At 43.3% G+C, this 27,491-nt stretch overlaps 1 protein-coding gene across 1 annotated transcript in view; it reads left to right on the top strand.

Annotated features, from left to right (window-relative positions):
* CNOT10 (CCR4-NOT transcription complex subunit 10) overlaps positions 1–27,491 on the top strand; it is a 186,241-nt gene that overhangs the window by 66,432 nt on the left and 92,318 nt on the right. Inside the window, 1 exon segment of the mRNA XM_033930099.1 lies at positions 17,161–17,310. Within this exon segment, the coding sequence (XP_033785990.1) occupies positions 17,161–17,310 (150 nt within the window).

Raw genomic sequence — 27,491 nt, 5'->3', positions numbered from 1 at the left:
ATGTATATTAATGGCTGCCTGGGAAGTTCCACAAGTTTCCTATTCTAACATTATCTGCTCCCTCATCCAGATGTATAAGCTCTTAATATTTTTTCTGTTTTATCCCTGAAGAGAAGTTTCCTTCTCTCATGATGCTCTTTTTCTCTTAATTGTTATTGGGACCCCTTAGCCCCACCAAAATAATTCTTTCTTAAGCAGAGATGAGCCTTGTGAACCAGTTCACTCTGCTTGAGAGATGCTCCTAGGGATGGAAAATGTTTATCAGGAACCCACCAAAGTATTATCATTTTTATAACTGCTCCCCATTGCTCTTGGATGTTTCCAAGAATTGATGCACTTCAGAAGTTTCAAATAACTCGGGGTCTTCCATTTTGTCTCCTATCCGTAGCTGAAGAAACCCAAGGATGGTACAATTGTAAGGCAAAAAAAGGGCTTGGAGTCTTTGCAGATCTGAGCTTCTCTGATGGGAGGAGAAAGAAAATGCCTCTAAGGGGCTAGATTCACTAAGCAAACTGAACGTGAACCAATCAGTTTGCAACCCCTTTGTGACCCAATTTCCCTCCGACCCGATTCACTAACCTCTGTCCCAATCATTTACAACTCCGATCCGATCCTATCCTCCCATGCAAATTAGTAAAACCCCATACAAAATAGCCGAGCGATTGTTTCACTAACAATTGCTTGGCTATTTTGAATCGGGTTTTACTTTTGACAATCCCGACTGCTGCAGACCTGTCGGTAACTTTGCTACTGACAGGTCTGCTGTTTTTATGACAAGCCTGCCTGTCTTTTTTTTTATTTATTTTTTCCCATGGCACAGATATTTTGCATGTGTTACACATGCAAAATATCTTCTCCATAAAAAAAATTAATAAAAGACAGGCAGGCCTGTCAAAAAAAGTGCTCCCCCCCAAATGCGGCCTCCCCCCTGAAGAAAAAAAGCAGGAGGGATGCCAACTCCCTCCTGCCGTCGCAAACCCCCACTGCTATCGGCCGGGCCTGACTGGGCCCACCTCCTCTCCCCGTACCTTTCAAATTGGGAGCAGAAGGGGTACTCAGTCCCTCCTACTCCGTAGGGCTCCTCCGTGGTCCGGGCTGGGCCCCTCCCCTCCTCGTACCTGAAAAAGTTGGGAGCAGGAGGAGTGCTCAGTCCCTCCTCCATAGGGCTCCTCCGTGCGAATGCAGGTGTTAGGCCCCGCCCCTGGATGCACAGGGGCGGGGCCTAACACCTGCATTTGCACAGAGGAGCCCTAAGGAGCAGGAGGGACTGAGCACCCCTCCTGCTCCCAACTTTTTCTGGGAGGTGGGAGGGGAGCTGGGGTCCTGGGTCGGTGGCAGGAGGGAGTGGGCTTATTTCTTTTCTTTTTCTTTTTTAAGTGGACATGCAAAATATCTGGCCCATTTTAAAAAAAAAATGAAAAAGAAGAAAAGCCACTGACAGTAACAGGAGACTATTTCTCCTGTCACTACTGTCAGGGCTGCCCCAACTCAAATCGCTCACTGAATGATTGAATCGGGGAGTTTGCATACAAATGACTTTCATCTCTGTGCAAATCATTTGCATGCAACAAAGGTAGTGAATCAATCGCTGTTGAATCACTACCTTTTAGTGAATCTGGGCCTTAGTCTAAGGGAGTGGTTCCTTCTCAAAGACACAAAGGAGGAAGCATGTCATACAAGACTTCATTCAAAATGCATGTAACATAGTAGATGACGGCAGATAAAGACCCGAATGGTCCATCCAGTCTGCCCAACCTGATTCAATTTAAATTTTTTCTTCTTAGCTATTTCTGGGCGAGAATCCAAAGCTTTACCCGGTACTGTGCTTGGGTTCCAACTGCCGAAATCTCTGTTAAGACTTACTCCAGCCCATCTACACCCTCCCAGCCATTGAAGCCCTCCCCTGCCCATCCTCCTCCAAACGGCCATGCACAGACACAGACCTTACAAGTCTGCCCAGTAACTGGCCTAGTTCAATCTTTAATATTATTTTCTGATTCTAAATCTTCTGTGTTCATCCCACGCTTCTTTGAACTCAGTCACAGTTTTACTCTCCACCACCTCTCTCGGGAGCGCATTCCAGGCATCCACCACCCTCTCCGTAAAGTAGAATTTCCTAACATTGCCCCTGAATCTACCACCCCTCAACCTCAAATAATGTCCTCTGGTTTTACCATTTTCCTTTCTCTGGTTCAGGGATGTTTGTTTATTAAAATTCTATATATACAGCTTAGATACAAAGCAAGATCAAAGTGGTTTACAAACTAATCCAGCAATAACATAAAAATTGAAAAGATTTTCATTAAAATAGGAAAGATCAAGTCCAGTCATTCAGATAAAAAAAAATGTAATACATACCATATATACTCAAATATAAACCGACCCAAATATAAACAGAGGTAGCCTTTCTTCCCACCCACCCCCCAAAGGAGGAAAAAAGGTTGATGCAAATATAAATTGGGGGGGTTTAATTTCAAGTGCTTTGCCTTGCTTTGCCCTGCCCTGCCAGGCTCTGCATCTAACCCCTCCCTCACTCCCCTGCCCTGCCAGTCTCTGCACCCAGCCCCCACCGGGCCTGCTGTGAGACCTGATGGTCCAGTGGTGGCCAGGAAAGGAGGGATCCTCCCACCTCCTGTCGCAGCCAATTCTAATTATTTTTATCTCCCTCCTGCTTCCCCTGCATACCTTAGGTATCCCTGGTGGTCCAGCGGTAAAACACGACAGAAGCAATCTTTCTTCGCTTCTGCCCCTGTGGAGCCGCTAGCTGATTGGATCTTGCGGCAGCCATTTATCTAGCGGTTCTTCTCATGGTAGGAGCGAAGGAAGGTCGTTCCTGCTGCAGTTCACCGCTGGACCACTAGGGATACTTAAGGTACATGGGGGAGGCGGGAGGGAGATAAAATTAATTAGAATGGGGATGGAATTAGAATCGTCATGGACTACCAGGTCTCATGGCAGGCCTGGCAGAGGCCTACAAATAAGTTCGGGAGGGGGCGGCAGATCAGCACTGACCCGAATATAAACCGAGACCCCCATTTTTAGGCCAGTATTTTGCCCCAAAATCTCAATTTATATTTGATTATATATGGTACATTGCAGATAGCAACAAAGAAAGTCCAGACTTTTTAATCTAAAAAAGTTAATTGAAAATAATGAGCTTTCAGCTGTCTTTTAAAATTTACCAGACTCCTCTTTTCTCAATACTGCTTGTCCTGGATCAGTGGCATGGAATGCTGCTACTATTTGGATTTTTGCCAGGTACTTATGACTTGGATTAGCCTCCGCAAAGATGGGATACTGGACACTTACAAGTTGAAGTGAAGGTGGTTTGATATACAGACAGTTTATGGCTTTGAAATTGGATTAGAGGCATTTAGTATGGGTTTTCTGAGGCAGCAGCCATGAAATGTGTCAGAACCCAAAGGACTATAGAATGAAAACAAGACCTGTTACAGCTATCAGATAAGTGCTTTTGAAGTAAAAATCTTTAATCCAGTGGTCTCAAATTCAAACCCTTTGTGGGGCCACATTTTGGATTTGTAGGTACTTGGAGGGCTGCAGAAAAAAATAATTAATGTCTTATTAAAGAAATGACAATTTTGCATGAGGTAAAACTCTTTATAGTTTATAAAACTTTCCTTTAACAGTTAAAAGGAAAGATATATATATATAAACTTTAAAGAGTTTTACTTTATGCAAAATTGTCATTTCTTTAATAAGACATTAACTTATTTTTTCTGCGGCCCTCACATTTAAAGTTTAATATCTTTTCTTTCTCAAAACTGACACATTTCAATCACTATATTGAAAATAAAATCTTTTTCCCTACCTTTGTTGGCTGGTGACTTTATTTTTCTGTGCTTTTAACTATGTTTCCAGGGCCTTCTTGTCCTTTGACTGTTTTTCTCTCCGTCTTCACTTTCTGCCTTGCATCCATCTTTGACATTAACTTAATATTCAATTTTTCTGCTTTCGTTTCAAAATCTACGTTTCCATGTCTTACCTTCCCTTCCTTTCTCTCTCTCTTCTTCCGTCCTATTTCCATGGTCTGACATCTCTTTCCTTCCTTTCTCTCCCTCCCTCTTTCCTTCCTTTCCCCTGGTCTGGCATCTGTCTCCTTCCCTCCCCCATGCCCTGGCATCTCCCCCTCCCTCCATGATCTGGTATCTCCTTTCCTTCCCTCCCATGAACTTGACATCTCTTGTTCCTCTCCTCTCCCTTGTCTTCCTTCTCCTTCCTTTCCTCTCTTTTCCCAATTGGGTGCAGCAGCAACAGAAGCAGCATTTCTCTTCCCCTTTCCCTCCCCCTCCCTTTTCCTGTGTAGCAGCAGCAGCATTTCCCTTCCCCCTTTCCTGTGCAGCAGAGGCATTTCTCTTCCCCCTTCCCTCCCATTCCCTTTCCTTGTGCAGCAGCAGCATTTCCCTAGGGTCCCCCTTTCCTATGCAGCAGAAGTAGTGCTGCCCGATTCACGAATCAAATCAGTTCGTTTTGGTAAAAAAATGGACTCACCGATTCAGCCCCGATTCAAGTTAATTCTTTTTTTCACTACCGGCCACTGGACTCGTTCCCATCTAATGTAACTTCCGGTTTTGCGAAACTGGAAGTTACATCAGAAGAAACGAAAGGACGTGGGAGCGTCGAGGGGGGAGCGAGCAGACCTCAGAAGCAAAGGGTAACCGGCAGGAGGGCTGAGAATCGGCAGGGGGCTGGTGAGTCTTGGGGGCTGGGGATGGAAGCTGGGAATCGGGCAGGGGGGCTGGGGAAAATTAGAATCGGGCTGGGGAAGCTGAGAATCGGGCTGCCTGATTCACGATTCGAATCGATTTACCACGACAAACAATCGGCCTCCCGATTCGTTGACTGACCCTCCCCCCTCGCCCCTAAAGCAGGAGCGGCAGCGCTGCCTTTTGCTGGCCTGCTGCTCCTACTTTAGAGGGCGAATGGGGAGGGTCAGTTGGGAAGTGGCTTCCCCGCTGGTGTCCAGCTTCCCCACATCAATTTACATAATTTCAGTAGCCTGCCCTGCAGAAGATCGCTGGCTCTAGTGATCTTTGCAAGCTGCCATACGTCGTCCGAGTTGTCTTCTCTCTGCCGCGGTCCCGCTCCTTCTCTGACATCAGAGGAGGGGCGGGACCGCAGCAGAGAGAAGACAACTCGGATGACGTATGGCAGCGTGCAAAGATCGCTAGAGCCAGTGATCTTCTGCAGGGCAGGCTGCTGAAATTAGGTAAATTGAATATGCAGGCCTTCAGAGGGGTGCAGACGTTCATGGGAGGGGGCCCTGGTGTAGAAGTACACGGAGGGAGGGAGGAAAGGGGGGGTTCAAAGAGACGTGCATATGCTGGACTTTGGGGGAAGAAATAAGGGGTCTATAAACAGAGGAGAAGGAGAGAGATGGTGGACAATGGGATTTAGGGATGAAAGTTACAGAAAGGGAGAGATGCTGGATGAAAGGGTAGTTGAGAAAAGGTGGATCTGTAGATGGAGATGAAAAAAAGGAAAGATGCCAGACCTCTAGGGGAGGGAAATGAAACAGAAGGGGAGGACAGAGATGGCAGATAGATGGTTAGGATGAAGAAAGAAGGAGACCCTGGCAAGCAAGCTATCAGAAGACAACCAGAGCCTGAGACCAACAAGATTTGAACAATGACCAGACAACAAAAGGTAGAAAAAATAATTTTATTTTCTGTTTTGTGATTACAATATATCAGATTTGAAACGTGTATCCTGCCAGAACTTTTGTTAGACCACAGAAATGAGCTGGAATTTAACAGAGAGAGGAAAAGTCTTTTTTTGTTTGTTTATTTTGTTTACACCACAGCACCAGTGTGGTTAGGAGAAGGCAAAGGGGGTGAAGAGGCTATAAAATAAACCCACCAGGATGTTTGAAAACACACCCAATTGGGCAGGAGAATCGAATCAAAAAATCAATTCAGTAGGCTGAATCGAATCAAAATTTATTTTCCTGAATCAGGCAGCACTAAGCAGAAGCATTTCTCTATCCCCTCCCCTTCCACTCCCTTCCTTGTGGAGCAGCAGCGTGTCTGGCCGGATTCCTTGCTCAGTCGATCGTTCTATTCAAAGCCGTAGGTGGCGGCTCCTCGCGAGTTCCGCGCCTGCGTCAGAAGCCTCTCTGATGTTGTGATGTCAGAGGCTTCCGATGCAGGAGTGTATAGCGCAAGGAGCCGCCACCCATGACTTTGAACGGAACGATCGACTGAGCAAGGGAGCCGGCCAGACACGCTGCTGCTCCACAAGGAAGGGAAGGGGGAAGAGAAATGTTGGTGTGGATGGTGCGAGGAGCCGCCGCCGGCTGCAGTTTTGACCGGAACAATCAACTGCAGCAAGGGAGCAGTTGATCATTGCGTCCAAACTGTGGGCCACAAAATAGCACCTGGAGTGCCACGAGTTTGAGACCGCTGCTTTAATCTATGGCTTATTATAAGTATTGCCTATATACTCATGGGCAGTAGAGTGGTAAGCTTTTGACCTGATTGATCTCCCAAGGAAAAGGGGGCATAAAGAAAATTTTAACTTTGAAAGCATGGGGGAAGGAATCCAACAAGGGAGATCAAAGGATATGTGAGGTCTTTCATGACTTTTATGAATGCTTATGTGCTCCCACCCCACCTACCACGGGTCTCTCAGGTGCCTTGTATTTAGACAACTTAGATCTTCCTCGATTTTCCATTTCCCAATGGGATGCTTTAAATGTCCCGGACTAGATGGCTTCCAGGTTGAATGCTATAAACTAATGAAAGTTCAGATCACTCCCTCGCTGACAAGGATGTTTAACGTCATGACCAATGTAGAAGCTATGCCCAAACATTTAAATGTTGCCCAAATCATAGTATTACCCAAGCCAGGGAAAGATCCTACCCAACCTAGTTCTTACCAACCTATATCGCTGCTCAATTTTGAGGTTAAATTGTTGGTGAAGGTTCTGGCTATCCGTCTGGCAAGCACAGGTGGGCTTTGTTAGAGGAAGATCTATAGCTAAGAATTTGAAGAAAATCTTGACATCTTTGGAGTATAGGGAACGACTGGGGATCTCGTTGGTGTTGATAAGCTTTGATGCAGAAAAAGCATTTGATCACGGCCGATGGAATTACCTGTATGAGATCTTACAACATTATGGATTCGATTAGTGTTTTGTGTCGGCAATAAGAGCATTGTATGCTTCCTCTAGGGCGGTTCTTTATGTCGATGATGTTTGCTCCTCTTCGTTTGAGATCTTTAGAGGCACCATTGCTCTTTGTGTTGTCTCTTGACCGCTTTATTCGTGACCTCTGTGCTAATCCACATGTTCAAGGAGTGCAAATTGGATCACACTGTTTCAAGCTTGCAGCATTTGTGTTCGTATTATGCAACCCTGTCAATCTTGGTCCGCATTGATGGAAAATATATCTGAATATAGTGACTTTGCAGGTTTTCACTTGAACCTTACTAAGTCAGAAGTGTTAGCATCTTTGGAGACGTTAAAATGTCATTTGGGGTCAACTTTTGCTCTCCGATGGGTGACTCAAATGTTTAAATATCTTGGTATTCATTTACTTCTGTCCCCTAGGAACCTGTATTCCACTAATGTGGAGGCAATGTTGCAATAAACAAGGGCACAGTTGAATGTTTGGAAAGATCTTTCCCTCTTGCTCATCAGCCGAGTGGCTTTGATCAAGATGGTGATCTTTCCCAGGTGGCTATATGTTCTTCAGACTCTACCTTTAAGATTACTGAAACAGGATTTTCAAGGCTTGGACCGGCTGTTGGCGCATTTCTATTGTGGCCACAAGTGACTGATCAATTGCCTATTAGAGAGATTCTGACGTTCGTTCCGTGAGGGAGAATGTTGCGTTTCAGCTATGGGGAGACTTGGGACTGACCTTGGTAGAACATGTGGTTGAGGATTCTGGATGTTTGAAACCGCTCTTACAACTCCAGGAAGTCTTGGGTGTCTGTTGGGGTGATACTTTCGCATATTGTCAAATTAAACATTACATCGGCTCACTCTCAGGACTGTCTGGCCTGTCTGGGTAAGAACATTGAAAGGCGTGTGAGAGATTTTTTTTGCAGGAACGGAAGCTGCAAACTATTCAATTTCATCCCTTCATAGAGCTTTGGTTACTTTGGAAACCAGCTTAGATGTGTCAATGATTAAATCCACTTGGGTGAAAGAGCTCCACTTGGATCTGAGCTCATGGGATATTTTGAGGAATGTTAAGGGTATTCCCAGTTTGATGGAAGGAGCAAGTTTGTGGGACTGTTACTTCCGTGTTCTCTATCGGGCTTATCTGTCACAGTCCCAACTCTTTAAGATGGTGCATTCTTTCTAGCGCTGCAGATGGTTTCTTATAGCGAAGTATCTAGGTAAATTACTCAATTGCACTGTGCAGGGAACAGTGGAACAATTTGTGCTGGATATCACCGGGACATTCCAGGGTCTTCCAAAAGGGGGAGCTCTACTATGTCGTAAGGTGTTTCTCCTGGCCTGCAAGAGCATGCTACAATCTTGGACCTCCTCAGAACCGCCTTCTTATTGGCAATGGCAAAGTCTGGTTCATACCATGACGCTTTGGGAGGCCTGAATGGTATAAGGGTATCCAAAGAGAAGGGAAAAATGTTTTCATATTTGGAGTTTCTACCTTTATTATTTGAACCCTAGTGGTCGACGCCTCATCAGAAACTCCTTGTAGAGTGGTCCTAGTGATAGTTTGGGGGGGGGGGTGCTGTGATGTGGCAGTTCTCCGCTCTGTCTTCTCCATTTTATTTATTTATTTATTTTTCTTCTGGGGTGAGTGAGGGGGGAAGGGGGATGGTAATCCTGGAGGCTATAAGAGTCCAAGCCTCTGGAATAGATGTTAGGCTGCAAAGAGCAGATACTGGGGGGGGGGGGGGTAACTTCAGCTTCGGCACTATTGACCAAGGTCATTCTTATTCTCTGATTGCATCATTGTACATCTTAAATGTCCTTGTTTTGTTTGCTTGTTGGGTTGGAGTGTAGTAGGTGGGAGGGGAATGATATGAATATTCTTCTTTGGAACCATGGGGGCACTAGTAGGTCATGGGCTTCTCTTGTTTTTTTACCCATGGTCCTGGACTTCAAGGAGGGGGGGTAATGTGGTTAGGATGGGAGTGGGGGGGTGGAGTTTATGGTTAGGTAATATAGTTCAAATGATTGATGACTCTGGCAATTTTTATTCACATATGGAGTTAGTGTGTACACTTTCTGGTTTGAAATATTATTTTGGTTGTATGGATTGCCAACAGTAAAAATTGTTTCAACCTAAAGTAAAAGTCTTTACATTATAAACATGTGCAATGATTGAGAGTGAAGATACAGACATCTAAATGCTCAGGTTTGTCCCGTTGCTTGGTCTGACATTAAAACAGTACTATACCAAAGTGATTTATGCAGTAGTGGGTTTGTCTATTCCCTAAGGTTTGGATAATTTCCTAAAAGAAGTCCATAAGCTTTTATTGAGATGGCTTGATAAAATCCACCGCTTATTCCTAGGATAAGCAGCATAAGATCTGTTTTACTATTTGGGATCTAGCTAGGTACCTGGAACCTGGGTTGGCCATGGACTTTCAGTCTATCCCAGTATAGCAATGCTTATATTCTTACTTGGGTCTACCCTTCCAGGTCCCTCCGCCCCCATATGCTTCAATATTAGGGGGGATGCTTATCTAGATGGCCCATCAAAACCTCAATATTAATCTCCTAGAACTAGGAGCAATAGGGAATGCTCTCAAAACATTCCAAGACAGACTCCTCAAACTAGTAGTCCTTGTTTGAACAATCAAGTCTGTGTGAACAAACATGGAGGTATGGGCTCTCACCTCCTTTGCATGGAAGCAATGTAGATTTGGACTTGGGCGACTGCTCATGGTATACTTCTCAAGTCATTTTATGTAGCAAGAAAGCAAAATGTGGTAGCAGACAAATTGAGCAGATGTCTTCAACCCTACGAATGGTCTCTCAGCACAATCATCTTGCATTGGATTTTCTCCAAATGGGGGGGGGATACTGGATGTAGATCTCTTCGTCCGTGTCTGTTCCCCACCCCCTCCCCCAGCTCAACAAAACCAAACTTCCACTATTCTGCTCCAGACTAGACTGTATACCCCAAATCGCCTGGAGTTGGATGCCTTCCTCATTCATTTGGGAAACAGATTCCTCTTCCTCTTATTAGGAAAGCTCTACTTAAACTTAGGATCAGTGCACCATGATCCTTATAGCACTTCATTGACCATGTCAGTTTTGGTTCCCATTGCTTCTACAAATCTCATCCAAGGAAGTGTGCAAGCTGCAACCATTCCTGATGCAGAACAACTGATCCCTTCTCCATTCCAACAATCCCTCGACTGTTAGCACTAATAGCGTGGTTTCTTTCACTGAGCTAGTAAATGCTTTCTGCTTATTGAAGCGTCTAGATAGCCATCTACTCACCACTGTTACTACTTCAAATGAATGAACTTTTCTTCCTGGTGTGCAGTGCATTCTTTTGAACCTACCGCATGTCCACTTCATCCATCCTAGACATACTTTTTAATCTTTTTAACTCTAGTCTAAAAGCAAACTCAATTTAAGTATACTCATACCTCAGTGCATTCACTGCATTTTACTCTCCCCTGGTTAAGAAATTTCTGTGTTCATCCCTTAGTAGCCAGATTCATGAAAGGACTATACCACACTAAACTACCTATCAAGCCACAACCTGTTGGATGGGATCTTATCTATTCTTATGAAGTTTCCTTTTGAGCCACTCAAGTCTGCACGCTGTGTTAGTCAACTTCAAGCATTTGTGTCTGATCCTCTCTACACAAGATTCTGTCATGACAAGGTAGTACTCAGAACTCATCCAAAATTCTTACATAACATAAAATCTTATTTATATACTGCAATACACCGTGACATGGTTAACAGAAATTATCTAAAGACCGAACATAGGCAGTGAAGGTACAAATACAAACAAATCCAGAGTCGTCTCAGAATTCCATCTCAACCAGTCCATAGTTTTACCTGTTTTCTTTCTAAAGCCACATTCCCACCTTGGACTATAAACGTGCTTTGGCATACTACCTGGACCAGACTAAATATCATAGAGGATCCTCCCAATTCATCGTGACCTGACTCTAACATACTCGAGAGTTCCTTTTACCAAGAGAACCATCTCTATTTGGCTGAAAGGCTGTAACTCCTTTATGTATACTTAGGCTGGACCAGTGGCGTACCTAGCATATGTGACACCCAGTGTGACAAACCTAGCACCAGTACTAGTTTTGCCCCTAATAGGATCCGGTGTAGAAGAGCTGACCAGATTGATTCTGGGGACCAACATGAGGCTGACCTCCCTTGCCCCTATGATCAGAGCAATAGTGATCTGGAGCAGAGGCAGGCAGACTGGCAACAGCAGCCTCCAGTCTATAAGGTAGCTAGAAAAGCCACAGAGAAACTAGCTGCACCTAGAAAACCCAGGCAGGGAAAGGCTGCTTTGGAACCAAAGTCCATCCCCCTCTACAGGCTGAAGGGGATTGGCTCTGAGCCGCTTAAGAGCAGACTGATGTAAGAAGAAGGAGGAGGAGCGAGTGACCAGGGTGAGTCACTTCCACAGCCCAAGGCAGGGCAGGAGCCATGGAGCCAGGCAGAAGAACCAGAAATATCAGATTGGCCTATGCAGGAGGTGGAAGAGTTCCTTCCCACTTCAGGCTTCCAGTTTCCTAATGGTGTGGAAAGCATGGAGGTACAAACCGCTGGTCCTGTGATAGAGAGCCAGGCAGAATCCATGGACATTGAATGAGAAAGAGAGAGAGTGAGTAACTGTGAAACAGTTGGTGTTTTTTTTTTCCTTCTCATGCTTTCTTTCTATGTGAGAAAAAGCCTGAAGAATTTCTATGTGTTTTAGGCTATATTATTTTTGGTTTAAGTATAATACTTCCCTGAATGCTGCCACTGGATTTACTTAAAGTAAAGTTTGGACTAGAGAGCCTGAGAGTGTAATGAATGAGTTTATTTCTGAATTGTGGAAATCCTGCTGTGGCTACCGTTCCTTGGAAGCTAATTAGCTAATATCTCATAGCTGTTTTTGCCTACCATGAGATAGCTGAAGAAACGCTGAGGTTTTTGCAAAGCTGTGCTGTGCAAGGCTGTGCTGAGGCTTACTGCCTGATAATATATATGATATTGCCTGTAGCAAGGTTTTGTTCTGAATTTTGCCTGACTGCTGAAAGTATCTGTTTCATGCCTCTGACAAATATTGCTGAGAAGAAATGTAAAGCATGTTTGGGATATCATTGAAAATACAGGATTGAAACAAAGTACAAGATCCTTGACAAAACAAACCCATATAGGGATTTTTGACTTTTGTATTTTCTTATTTTCCTTTTTGCAAGTGATTTTATTTTGGATGAAATACGACAGTGTCTGTGCTTTGTGTTACACTGTTTGGACCGCTGAGGTCAGAATAAACACCTTATTTTGCCTTGGAGCATTTTGTCTGAGTGGTGGTGTTTTAGGAGGTCATACTTACCTTTCTCTCCCCAGCCTAGGCAGTCGCTTAATGCCAACCAAAAAGTCCTGAAGATACCCCTGGTTAAAGGGGACACGCCAGAATCCCAGTGTTTGTCACATGATAGCTCTGCACTGAGGAGTGTTTGTGACACCGGGGCCCATCATTTTTTGACACCCCCCCCCCCCATCTGTATGAAAAATATGATTTTTAGTAACAATCCACACGTCACACAAGAGTATACCTAGGAAAAGGCAGCATTTTACATACTGCAGTGAGCAGTACAACATCAATACACCCATTATAAAACTAAACAAGCCAGACTAGTACAGATTAATCCTAACAGAAAACCATGTCTTTTCGAACACACAGAAAATACCTTCGCCTAGTATGTAATCACAAACTAACCCCTCCCCGTTTTTACAAAACTGTAGTGTGGTTTTTAGCCATGGTTGTAACAGCTCAGATGCCAACGCTAAAAAACACTCTACAGTTTTGTAAATAGGGAGATAGAATAAAAATATGTAGACAAAGGTTAAACTGAAGCACCAAGAAGCTGGGCTCTGCATACAATGCAACACCATAGAAACTGCAATGCATCTCCCCTAAAGCAAAAAAAAAATATATATAAATATAATTTTTTTCTACCTTGTGTTCTCTGGTTTCTGCTTTCCTCACTTTCTTGCCACTGTCTACCTTCTCTCTGCCTCTTCTCTCCTTCTATTCCCCTTCCAGAAACTTTATGTCTCCCCCTTCCATCTCTCCCTTCACCCCCATTGGTCTGGCATCCATCTTCTTCCCTCTCCCACATCCCCATGGTCTGGCATTTCACTCTCTCCTCTCCCTTCCCCCCACTTCCATCAGCATCAGCCCTCTTTATTTCCATCCAACCCAATTCCATCCAGTATCCTTCCCTTTTATGTCTCTTTCCCCTTTCCCTGCAATTCCATCAATATCTGCCTCTTTTTCTCCCTCCACCACGCTTCCATACTACCCTGACCCCCTTTTTCACCCTTCCCCATGCTTCCATACCACCTTGACCCCATTTCTCACCCTTCACCATGCTGCATACCACTTTGACCCCCCTTTCTCACCCTCCACACCATTCTTTACCACCCTAACCCCCTTTTTCACCCTTCCATACAACCCTGACCCCATTTTTCTCCTTCCACCACCCTGCTATGCTCCTTTCCATCCAAATCAGCAAGGGTCCGCGATGACTACTTCTGCTGCCTCTGCTCCGGAAGAGGTAAGTGACATCGGAGGGGGTCTGGGCCGGCAGACGCAGGGATTTGCGGCAAGGTCCCATGATGACTGCAGCTGCCGTCCACCCCCCCCCCCCCCCCCCCCCGACATTACTTACCTCTTCCGGAACAGAGGCAGCAGAAGTAGTCATCGCGGGACCTTGCTGCATTTTAGCGCAGCTGCCGACTCTGCTCTGAAATATGTACGGCAACCGCGATGAGGTGCCGTTTTTAGCAGCACGGGAGCTTCCGGACCTGGCCGGCTGTGCATCCCCTTGAAGCGTGCATCTGGGGCGGACCGCCACCCCCCCTTGGTATGCCACTGGGCTGGACTGATACTACAGGACTGTGAAATAGCCCACAATGTCTGAACTATAGCTGTCTCAGTTGCTCATTTCTGCTCCACATATATTGATACACAATAATTTTTTTGCTATAAAGGAAAATAGGATAGGGGCAAAAATTTCCTGGCACTACACATTTAAGTGCACTACACATAAGCAAAGTAATTAAATGTTACTTAAATAGTGAAAGTAGGGCCCTCAGTATGAGGTGATAAGCTTTATGGAGAGGGTCAAGAAAACCCGTTCAGAGGCTTAAACAGGAAGGCTGATACTCAATGTTTTCAGCCGTACACCATCTCTATTGAGTACATCTGCAAAGGGGCTACTTGGTTCTCTCACTACTGTTCAGAGCAAAACTCCAGGACAGCCTATCAGTTTGGACAAGCAGTTCTACAGAATCTTTTTACTTCCCGAGTGCCAACTTTCCATCCAACCCGCCAGACTCATGTTTATATATGGTCCTTCTCCAGAGTCATGATCCTGGCAGCTTGGGAGCCCCATATGTGAGAATAAAATGCTGCCTTCTCCTTGGAGAAAACAAAAATACTTACCTGTAGCAGGTGTTCTCTGAGGACAGCAGGTATATGTTAGCACAAGCTTACCACCTCCCCTTAGTTGACTTCTTAGCGTTGTTACTGAACTGATGGTCCCGTGAGCCGACATTGGGTGGGAAGGCACCGGCATGCGCGTGATATGGTCACTGCCTAAAAAATTTAAAGTGATGATAGTTTAGTGCAGGGGTGCCCAACACGTCGATCGCGATCGACCAGTAGCTCAGGAAGGCAACGCGAGTCGATCGCGGAGCCCATCCCGGGCTCCGTGATTGACTCGTGTTGCCGTCCTGATCTACCGGGCCGATCAGCCTTCCTCTCCAGTGTTCTCTCTAGGGCCTTTTAGCTGGGCGGTCTGCCCAGCTGTCATCTGCTGCTGCCACCGCTGCTGAACATTAAAAAAAAAAAACCGGCTTGGAGATTTCAGCCTCTAACGTGTGCGTGCCGGCTTCCCTTCTCTTCCCTCCGAAACTGGAAGTTATGTCCGGGGGGGGGGGGGGGGGGGGAGAAGGGAAGCCGGCACGAACATGTTGAGAGCCCTGAAGTAAGCGTTCGCTATGGGCTAAGGCGGGAGACAGGTTAGTGAAGCATTTGCTCTTCTTGCTGCCGGGTCCTGCCTACTTTCTGTTTCCGCGAAGGCAGGACCCGGAAGCATTTCCCCCTATAGGTCGATCGCGATCTTGGGCCAATCAGCCTTCCTCTCCCCGACGGCAGAATTGACGTCGGGGAGAGGAATGCTGGTCGGCTGAAGCAGGGAGAGCTTGGGGCGGCGTCAGCTTTCGGGCCTGTTATTGGTGGCGGTTTGGAGCCTGTTATTGGTGGCGGTTTGGGTCCTGGTCCCCGATGGCAGTGGCTTGGGGGAGGGCAGGGAGAAAGAAAGAAAAAGGGCATGCAGGGAGACATAGAAACATAGAAATAGACGGCAGATAAGGGCCATGGCCCATCTAGTCTGCCCACCTTAATGACCCACCCCTACCTTTCTCTGTGAAGAGAACCCACGTGACGATCCCATTTTGTCTTAAAATCGGGCACACTGCTGGTCTCAATCACCTGAAGTGGAAGACCATTCCAGCGATCTACCACTCTCTCGGTGAAAAAGTACTTTCTGGTGTCACCGTGCAGCTTCCCTCCCCTGATTTTCCACAGATGCCCTCTTGTAGCCGTGGGACCTTTGAAAAAGAAGATATCTTCTTCCACCTTGATGCGGCCCGTGAGATATTTGAACGTCTCGATCATGTCTCCCCTCTCTCTGCGTTCCTCGAGTGAGTATAGCCGCAACTTATCCAGCCGTTCCTCGTACGGGAGGTCCTTGAGTCCTGAGACCATCCGGGTGGCCATTCGCTGGACCGACTCCAGCCTCAGCACATCTTTGCGGTAATGAGGCCTCCAGAATTGTACACAGTATTCCAGATGGGGTCTCACCATGGATCTATACAATGGCATAATGACTTCAGGCTTATGATTGACGAAACCTCTACGTATACACCCTAGGATTTGTCTAGCCTTAGATGAAGCCTGCTCCACTTGATTGGCAGTCTTCATGTCTTCACTGATGATCACCCCTAAGTCCCGTTCTGTTACAGTCCTTGCTAGGATCTCTATGCTAGGAAAGAAGAGAAACAAAAAAAAAAGAAAGGGAGACAGAGAGAAAGAAAGGGCAGGGAGAGAGGAAGGAAAAGTTGGGGGAGGGAACGAGGTCTGGAGGCAGGCTAAAAGAAGGGAAGAAAGATTGGATGCACAGTCAGAAGAAGAAAGTGCAACCAGAGACTCATGAAATCACCAGACAAGGTAGGAAAAATGATTTTATTTTAAATTTAGTGATCAAAATGTGTCTGAATTTATATCTGCTGTCTATTTTACACTAAGGTCCCCTTTTACTAAACCGGAATAGAGTTTTTTAGCGCAGGGAGCCTATGAGCGTCGAGAGCAGCGCTGGGCATTCAGCGCAGCTCCCTGCGCTCTAAAAACTGCTATCGTGGTTTAGTAAAAAGGGAGGGGGGTATATTTGTCTATTTTTGTATGGTTGTTACTGAGGTGATAGTGCATAGAGTCATCTGCTTTGACCTCTTTGAAAAACCCTGGAATAGGAATGATAATTAACATTTTCTATGCATACAGTGTGCGTTGTGTTTTTTTTTAATTTTATTGTTGGTAGATCATTTTGACTTGGTCATTTTAAAAGTAGCTCGCAAGCCCAAAAAGTGTGGGCACCCCTGGTTTAGTGGATGTGAGAATATATGCCTGCTGACCTTGGAGAGCACCTGCTCTCCAAGTATCTTTGCTGTTTGAACATCTGCTACTGTATATCCTTGATGCCATATAGAATAAAATGACTCTCTGCTTTAATGTGAAAACTGACTCAAATTAATCGCACTACACATACTAACTACGTGCATCTGAATAAGATTTTCTTGAACCCAAATAGAACTACTGTTAGACACAAAAATCTACAGACATGCTTTGAGGCATAAGACTTTTGCATTTGGTTTAATATTTATTATTTTATGTTTTTCAGGTGAATGCATAAGGTGTATGTTTTGGAACAATCTTGGCTGTATCCATTTTGCCATGGGAAAGCATAACTTGGGAATTTTCTACTTCAAAAAAGCTCTCCAAGAAAATGATAATGCATGTGCACAGCTATCTCTTTCTACAACAGACCCAGGTATGCCTTGCGGTTTTGGACAGGCTAAATCTGAATAGCCAAACTAGATGTATTAGAATACCATTTGTCAATGTTAAACAGACAATACTTTGTTTTCTGGTGCGTCAGACACTCTGTGCCTGAACATATGGGTACTCAACCTCTTCTCATGAAAACTCTTGTACAGTGCTTCATTTGAGTTCTTTTTTTCCGCTTCCCCATCCCCCTTGGCTATCCTTCAATAATTCCTCAGTTATCTTCCCACAGTAGGAGCATGTCCTTTCTGCTTGTGTTTTCATTTTAACTTCAGTTTTTTTTCGCTAACCATTTGTGAGGCTTTTCAGTGCTGCAGAGGATCCCCTTTGTGGGATAGCTCTGGCTGCAGGAGAGTGCAGACTCTGAGGTTGAGAGTCTGCTTCCAAGGGGCAGTTTGCTTGGCAGTGCACTCACTTGCATAACCTGCACTAACTGTTTGAGGACTCGGGGACCATTTCCTTGGTTGGGAGCACTGCTCACCCCAGGTTTGTCCGCAATGGGCTTGAGCGCTGGTTGAGTGGCTCCGTGGCGGTTTTATCCAGGATCAGGACCAATAGCTTTCCTTCCCCTGTTTTGCGTGCACAGGTTCCGTTGGGGCTTGAGCTCTCTAGCTGGTGCATCAGACCCGAGAGGGGAATCAGAAGACACAAGCAGTCCAGATTCCAGGCTTGTAGAGGCAGAGATTCTCCCTGTAAGCTGTTTACAGCTTCCACACTTGCAACTCCCAGCACACAGCATGGTACAGTGAGTAACAGGCTGACAGCTTGGCAAACTAAATCAGGGGTCATTAAAACTGGGTTTTCTTCACTTATGGAGTTAATTAGGTTCCCTAATACATCAAACTTTTATCTCCAACTGCTGAGATAGGAATTTCTAAATTACAGATTATGAATAATAATAAACTGGGGAGGAGAAAAAGACCTCGCACATAACAAAGTGCTTAACAAACCAGCTGAGGCTGCAAAATGAATGAGGAGCCCTTAGTTCATCATAGGTTATACAAACACCCCCCCTCCAGATTTCTCAAATTATGTCCATACAACAGCAGGAAAAACGCAAAACCGAAACAATTTTTCAAATGAGATGTGCAGCAGTAGAAAGGGAACCACAGCATAATAATGGAGAAAGGCAGTCTTAGCAAAATTCAATAGGCAAAATTTAAGCAAATCCAGACAAGAAAGATCATCTTCAAAGCAAGAAGATATAGTTCAAAGTACTTAGCTTGAATGACGATCACTTTATAGCTGGAGAGGCATGCAATATGCAAAAATCTTTGAATTTCAACGACTGTCCAATGCTTCTAATACAGCTGCAATGTGCTAAAGATAGTGTCGTAAATCCACTTTAGTGTCATACATCCACTTTAGTCTTCATGTACCAAAAACAAAATCCCTACGGGAGTACCCTGTTTTCTTTTGCATCGTTGGGGGTTGAAAATATCACAAGCAGCACATCTCACTACTGCTAAATCTGCAAAACAACACCAGAAAAAGAGAATAAATACAGAGGTTCTCTACAAGAATGCCTTCCACTCTACAGCATAATTAAGACCAGCTGGAGTTGTAAAACGTAACGTAAAAATCCAACGCTGCTCCTCTGCTCCCTCAGGGAAGGGGCTAAATGGTCAGGAAGCAGAGGGCTGGCCTCTGCAAGAATCTAACTTAGAGATGCAGAAAGCTTTTGTGGGGCATAGGCACACATTACTGGTCACACATTGCAGATAGGGGTTGAGCATGGGAGTTTTGCAGTATACTTGGGTGCATGCTGCATTAAGATGAATAGTAATAAGACCATTAAATATATCTTCATGATGCATAGAAGGAAATGTTAGCTTTTAACACATGCACAATAATTTTTTTTTTCTCGAGAGGAAGATTTAGGGCTGCTTTTACAAAGGTGCGTTAGGGCTTTAACGCGCGGAATAGCGTGTGCACTAGCTACTATCGCCTCCTTTTAAGCAGGCAGTAATTTTTCAGCTAGCGCACAATCTTGTGCGTGCACTAAAAACGCTAGCGCATCTTAATAAAAGGAGCCCTTTGTGACAGTTTGGGTGTTCAAATAATAGGTCCTCCACTCCCACCCCTCCAGTGACCAGAAAAATTACCTGCAACTTTAAAAAGCAGACAGGAGGTAGCAGCTTATGTGCACTTTTATCCAGATTAAATATAAAAGTGCCAGCACCTTTCTCTTCCTATTCTGTGCATAAACATGGTTTATTAGATTTGATACACCATCTCTCATGGTACATAACAAATTACTCAGAAAAGAAGAAAGGAATTCCTTTAGAAAGATAGGAAAGGGATAGAATAAAAAGAGCAGAGAATCTAAGACAAGAGGGTTACAGAAGATTGCATGGACAGTAAAGGACCTGGGTAAAGGCTTAGAAATCATGAATCGGTACAAAACATTTTTGCAAAGCTAATATTTATGTGCTGGCACTTCTTTTAGTTTGGATATGCCCATAGTGAGCCACCCTTGCTGCAGAATCTGGGTGCGCATGTGTTGGCAGACTCCTTCCTGATTAGCGCAACAAGTTCTGTGGACTTCACATCTCTGCATAATGCGGTTTTAATTTCACAGTAGTAGCCATGCAATTAGCGTGACAGTTTGTATTGACACCTGCATGAGGGCACCAGTTCTCTATGCTGAAATTAAGAACACTAGAGAACAGCATCCAAATCTGGTAATACCTATATACTATTAATGATTCTGAACATAACAACAGTATTTTATGCATTCTAATGAGTTCTTATAGAAGAGGGCATAGGTTTCTGTGTGTCTAATCAATACTTTTGTAGATAGAACCCTGGATAATTTTATAAGATATAAATGTAGACATTCTTGGGTGTGGATGATAAGCAGGGTAAGCATTTAAATCTTTTTCTTTTTGGCATTTACTGTTTTGTAGCTTTTATCTGCCCAAGAGCTAGGGTAAATGCGTTTGCCTACTTTGCAGGGCTGTGCTTCAGAGTCAGAAGCAATTTTAGGTGGAGCTGGTAAAAATGTACTGACTCTGCTTCAAAATAAAAGCTTAGATTATAATACATGGGAAATTTTATCATTTTTTAAAAATTTATTTTTAACTGATTGAATCCAGAACAAAAGCAAGGAATATCAAGTAACAAATATAAAAGATTCAAACATCACAATAAATACAGAAAAGTATTAAAACAGAGCAAAATTTAAAAATTTTTATTCATCATCAAACAATGTACAGTCAATAATAATAATAACAGTTTTTATACTGCAGGACCATAAAGTTCTATGCAGTTTACAAAGTTTAAAAGATGGTACAAATAGATTGAACTTAACAGGGTGGAAACTAGTGATTAACAGCTCAAGGGATCAGTTATTGAGGAGAAAAAGTTGTACAGGTCAGCTGCCTAGATATTTCAGGAACAGATATGTTTTTAGGCGTTTCCTGAATTCCCCATAAGTAGTAGGCGTAAGCAATTGTTCTAGATCTTTACCCCATAATGCTGCCTGATGTGAGAAAAAGTGTTGATTGTGTCTTTTGAGTTTACATCCTCTAACTGGAGGGGAAACGAAGTTCAAATGTGAACTTCTCTTATGTCTGTTGGCTGAGAAGGAGAAAAGGTCAGTTATGTATTTAGGGGCTAGACCATATAGTACTTTAAAGCAGAAACAGGCGAACTTAAACTTTATGCATGCCTCCATCGGTAGCCAGTGCAGCTGTCGGTAGTAAGGTGTCACATGATCAAACTTCTTCAGCCCGAAAATCAGTTTGACCGCTGCATTTTGCACTAATTGTAATTGTTGCATATTCTTTTGGGAAATTGCTAAATAGGCAATGTTACAGTAATCAAGTTGACTCAGTACGAGGGATTGTACCAGGATTCTAAATGCTGGCATATCAAAATATGCTCTAATGGATCGAAGTTTCCAGAGAGTGAAAAAACCCTTTCTGATTAAGGAGTCTACCTGGTCCTTCATGATTAAGCACTGGTCTAGTGTTACACCCAATACCTTCATAGTAGACTGAATAGAATAACTAAGTTTATTGATGCATAGCAGTGTTTTGGTGTCAAGCGGGTGTGGCGAAGCTACAAAAAATTTTGTTTTTTCTGAATTAAGTTTCAATTTGAATTCAGTCATCCATGCTCCAACAAATTTAGTGCTTCTGATGCCTTGGGAGTAATTTCCGAGAGAGAGTTAGTAAATGGAATGATGATCGTAAAGTCATCTGCATAACTGAATAATTTTATCCCCAGCTGGGTCAATTGCGCACCTAGTGAGAGCATGTAGACATTGAAAAGCAATGGGGATAGTGGTGATCCTTGCGGTACGCCAGATGGATTGCCCCAGGTATCGGAGAGATTGTAATTGAAACGTACTTGATAGGTACGGGACATAAGGAAGCCTCAAAACCAGTCCAACACCTCTTCCCTAATACCAATTGCATCTAGGCATTGTAGAATTTTCCCATGGTCAACTAGGTCAAAGGCAGAGCTCATATCAAATTGCATGATCAGGGCATTAAGGCCCTCACTGAACAAGAGACGCAGATTATCTAAGATAGCTGCAATTACAGTCTCAGTACTGAACAAAGGTCTAAAACCAGATTGAGTTTCATGCAAGAGAGAGAACTGATCAAGATATTCCATCAATTGAGCATGTACCAATCCTTCCATGATTTTTACAATAAATGGAATGGATGCTACTGGTCTATAGTTGGTTACCAGTGCTGATGATTCTTTACTATTTTTTTTGGAATTGGGGTTATTATGTGACCATTATTAGTGAGGAACTTTCCATTTTTTAGGTTATGGGCTAAGTAATTCAGCAAAGATAGTTTAAATTCTAATGGAGCCGCTTTCTTAATTTCCGGAGGACATGAGTCCAGACCGCAGTATGATTTAGAGTATTTGTTATATAGTTTGATATAATTATTCCATTCTAAATCTTGAAAGGAACTCCAGATCATGTCTGTTGGTATTTCATTTCCTTGTATGTTAGCTATTTGATGACCATTAGTGTCATTTGTCGAACAGTTGTTTCTTAGGTTTTGAATTTTTGAATCATTTGCTGAAGGTAGTTTAATATTGGGCAAGAGTTGAGTGTGGCATGTGGTGTCAAATTCGCAACCAAGTTGAACAGCTCTTTTGTATTGATTCCTTTTGAACTAGTGCTAGATAAGTTGATTTTAGAAGAGTAGAATGCTTTACGTTTGTCTTTTATCAGTTGTTTGTAGATTTTTATGTTAGATCTCCAGTTGTTACGGTCTGACAATTCTCCTGTTTTTTTCCAAATTCTTTCCAGTCGTCTTACTAGTTGTTTCATTTTTAGAAGTTCGGTGTCAAACCATTTGTTATATTTATTTGCGCAACTTTTGCTATTTCGTTTAGGAGCAATTTTATCTAAAATGGATGTGCTAGTTTTCATCCAGTGATCCCAGAAATCGACTCCTTCTCCTATCTCTGCTTGTAGTTCATTTTGTGACCAATATTCCTCTGGATTGATATAACCCCTTGTGTGATGTTCTCTTTTTATCCTTGGATGTGTTTTAGATTTTAAATGAGTCCAGATTAATTTGAAATAATAAGTAAAATGGTCAGACCAGATATCGTGACACCAGGTGCCATCAGGTAGAGAGATGGCAGGGTCTAAAATTTCCTTTGTGGACATAGCTACCACATCTAAGTGATGACCTTTTTCATGTGTTTGTGTGGGTAAAGGGAGATTGTAATTGAGTAGAGATAGAAAGTTTTTAAAGTCTTTCGTATCTGGATTGTCCTCTTCATCTAGGTGTATGTTTATATCACCTGCAATGATATTGTAAGAAGGAATAATTGAATTATGTAGAACAAATTCACAAAAGTCCTCTTTGGCTTTTGGCCAGCTTTTCGGTGGGATGTAGAATAATATGCAAGATAGGGATTCTTCTAGTTTTTTTATTGCAAATTTTACAGGCTAATATTTCTAACTGATTGGTCATTTTGGAATCCAATAGTTCAAACTCAAATCCTTCCTTAAGAATAATTGCTAATCCTCCACCTTTTCTTTCCTCACGGTTTAGCGTAAGGATTTTAAAATTATCTGGTAGAAGATCAATTATTATTGGATCTTCATCAGACAATAGCCATGTTTCTGTTGGAAAAAGACAGGCTATTTACTTGCTGATGATCCAATCTTTAATTAGAAAAGCTTTATTCCTGACAGATCTAGTTTTAAGATATGCACAGGGAACAGAGGCGGATGCGATAGGCTTGATAGAAGTAGTGGTTCTGATAGGTTTTACTTTCCTTATTCTTTTTTTAGGGGTTCGTTGATGTCTTCCTTTATTTAAGATTACGTTAATATGATTTACCCTGTCTTCTTGTGGGTTAATTATGTGCTTGATTGATAGATCAGGGTAATGGACTGAACGTAATTGTGGATAGAGTGAGTTAACATCTTTGATGCTATCGCTTATTAGATAGATCAGTAAAATCAATAGGAAATTCATGTTTGCAGGGTAATATGTCTCTTCCTGTCGCAATAGCTATATTGGTTTCACTAACACTCCCAAAACGGAGTGTGCGCTTAATCAGAGTACCACTTTTTAGTCATGAAAAAACACAGTACGCTGTAGTCAAATGCAATAAAACTTTTATTCAGCAAAAAAACCCACCAAATCTAATTTATCATTGTTCATTTATAGAAACAGCACTGTTCCGCCTAATGCAATACACTGTAAAACTTTTTTTAAACCAACATTCTACTGAAATAATCAGTCATTGTTTTCTGCACGCAGATTGCATGATTCAGACTGTGTATCTGACTACTGATGCTGTAAAACTGTCCATAGTCGTAACAACCATTTATCTCCAGATAACGCAGCGTGTGTAGGGACTTCAGCGTGTTTGAGAAGGAAACAATCTCTGCAGGTTGTTCATTAGTCGTGATGACTGCAGCAGTATCTCCATCCTCATCAGACTCTTGGTTGTCTGCAGTGTCCTTTATGACTGTACAGATATCAGAATTAGTGCTGTCAGTTGATGTGGGCACATCGTTGTCAACGGTGACATACACTTCAAACTCTTGTGGCGAGAGTCCAACTGGGAGTTCAGTGGACAAAGTGTCAGTTTCACTTGTCTCATCAGATGTGTGAATGAAGCTCGCCCGTTGATAGCAATTTGAAATCATTGATGATGAGACTCTACTCCACACCTCCCGTACCATGTGAAGAGTGTCAAGCACTGTCATTTTTATCGTGAGCTCAGCAGCTCGGGGGCTGGATTTCATGTTTGCATCAATAACTGTCATCACATATTTTAAGACGAGCAACCTGTAATGACTTTTGAAGTTGGCGATTATCCCTTGGTCCATCAGTTGGATCAAAGAGGTCTCATGTTTGGTGGAAGAAACGAGTTTGATATTGGTTAGTCTTACATCATTGCTGTGTGCTGCATAGTTATCACACAGCATTACAATGTGCCTCCTACGCCTTCTCATCAGATTGTCAAGCTTCTGCAACCATTCAATCCACAGTATCGCCGTCATCCATGCATTTTTGTTGCTTTCATAGTCTACAGGCAGGCGTTTAATGTTTTTGAAGCACCGAGGATTTCGATTCTTCCCAATCACCAGTGGCTCAAGCTTTTCACTACCGTCCATATTGCAACTAAGCAGCAATGTCAATCGTTCCTTTGGCACCTTGAAGCCAACAGTTTTTCACTGCGTTTGAAAGCCAGTGTTCCATCAGGGATGGCACGCCAGTACAGGCCCTTCTCATCGGCGTTGAAAACGTCGCATGGTTCATATCCACCAATGACTGATGGAAAAACTTCCATGACCCATCTTTCTGCACTAAACTCATCCAGGTCTTGTTTTTCGCCATGCTGCTTCTTAAATTTGATGCCATTACAAACTTTCCACCTCTCTAGCCATCTGTTTGTTGCTTTGAAGTCTTCTACGCCCAGTTCTTCAGATAGCTGTGCTGCTTTCTCCATCAGCAGAGGCCCACTGAATGGCAGTTGATGACTTCTAGCTTCAAGTTTCAAGTTCAAGTTTCAAGTTTATTAGTGTTTTTGATTAATCGCTTAATCACAATTCAAAGCAAACCATTGCAGCAACACCTGTCCAACATCTCCAGCCTTCCCAATTCTTTTCCGTTTTCTAGTAGGATTGCTATTGTTTTGCCAGTCTTTCAATATGGCTTGCTTTTTTTTTTTTTAATCCAAGAAATCTGGCTAGGATGAATGCTGTAATGTTTTGCAATAGAGACCTGACTCTCCCGTTGGTCAAGTCTTTTTAAGACATGGACATGTTCAGCCATGTTCAGCCAGAGACAAAGATTTTTGTCCATGTGACGCCATGGTGCAGTTCCGAAAGTTTGAACACCTGGCCAGGCCTAGACTGCTGAGCCGAAACACGTGGCTTATCCACGTGAGAACGTGATTGCTTTTAACCAGAGTGAACATAATGTGAACGAATAGAGGTGGGACCCATAACATCAGTGCGTATAAGCGGATTGTGTGCTTATCAGAATTGCAATTATCCAGCGTTTACGTCCATTGACTTTAATGTAAAAAAACTGGGATCATGGTGGTAGGCTGTGGATAACCGAAGCGTTTGCTTAACCGACGTGCATTTAGTTGGAGTTGACTATATTAGTTTTAATGTTAATTCCATCCATCTCTAGGGTAGAAGTCCTAGACTCTTATAGCCTCTTCTCTCAAAACCCTCTAATCCCATTCCTTGACCTAGAACCCTCCTTCCCTCCTAAATTTATCATTTTATAAATATACCGTATTTTTTGGTCTATAAGACACACCTGACCATAAGACGCACCTATATGTAGAAGAGGAAAAACCAAGAAAAAAAATTTGGTTCAGAATTATTTTTCTTGTTTTTTTTCTCCTCTACATGTAGGTGCGTCTGGTGATAGGCAGCTGACAGCCCCCCGCCCCCGCCGTACCTTTTTAAAATACCGGTGGCCAAGTGTGGTCTCATCAGGAGCTTTCTGCGCTCCTGCTGGATGGCTGCCAGATCATGAGAACCAGGCAGGAAGTGAAAAACTTGCGCTCCTGCCTTATTTGCCGCTCTGTAGCAACAAAGGAGGCAGCCGTACAGCAGGAGTGCAGAAAGCTCCTGGCAAGACTGTGCTGGACCACCAGCATTTTAAAAAAAGGTACCGGGGCAGGGGGAGATATTTAAAAAATTGTATTTGTTCCATAAGGCGTACCCACTTTTTTGGGGGCAGAAAAAGTGCATCTTATGAAGCGAAAAATATGGTACCAATATATATTTTTGTCCTGAATCTATAAACCAATATTAGTAGGAGTCAGAATTTGACAGTAGAAAAATATAGGAGTCTGAGTTGCCATAATGGGACAGACTGAAGGTCGTTGAAGCCCAGCATCCTGTTTCCAACAGTGGCCAACCCAGGTCACCAGTACCTGGCAAGATCCCAAGGAGAAAAACAGATTTTATGCTGCTTATTTTAGGAATAAGCAGTGGATTTCCCCAAGACTAAACAAAATTCAGATAGCACTAAAACATTCCACAAAGGAAATGAAGTTGCAAAACAACAAAAAGATGATGGAACAGAAGATCAGATGTACCAGTTTGCAGTTTAATAAGCGTTTAAATAACATAAGAATAGCCTTACCGGGTCAGACCAATGGTCCATCAAGCCAAGTAGCCCGTTCTCACAGTGGCCAATCCAGATCAATAATACCTGGCCAAAACCCAAGGTGTACCAATATTCCATGCTACCAATACAGGGCAAGCAGTGGCTTCCCTATGTCTTTCTCAATAACAAACTATGGACTTTTCCTCCAGGAACTTGTCCAAACCTTTCTTAAAACCAGCTACGCTATCCACTCTTACCACATTCTCTGGCAACGCGTTCCAGAGCTTAACTATTCGCTGAGTGAAAAAAAAATTTCCTTCTATTGGTTTTATGAGTATTTCCCTGTAACCTCATCGAGTATCCCCTAGTTTTTGTAATTTTTGAGGGAGTGAAAAATCTATCCACTTGTACCCGTTCTACTCCACTCAGGATTTTGTAGACTTCAATCATATCTCCCCTCAGCTGTCTCTTTTCCAAGCTGAAGAGCCCTAACCATTTTAGTCTTTCCTCATATGAGAGGAGTTCCATCCCCTTTACCATCTTGGCGCTCTTCTTTGAACCATTTCTAGCGCCACTATATCTTTCTTGA

Source organism: Geotrypetes seraphini, chromosome 2 (assembly GCF_902459505.1).
Source record: "Geotrypetes seraphini chromosome 2, aGeoSer1.1, whole genome shotgun sequence".
Classification (NCBI taxonomy): Eukaryota; Metazoa; Chordata; class Amphibia; order Gymnophiona; family Dermophiidae; genus Geotrypetes; species Geotrypetes seraphini.
Note: the sequence above shows the minus strand (reverse complement) of the source record. Positions and strands in the feature narration are given on the sequence as shown.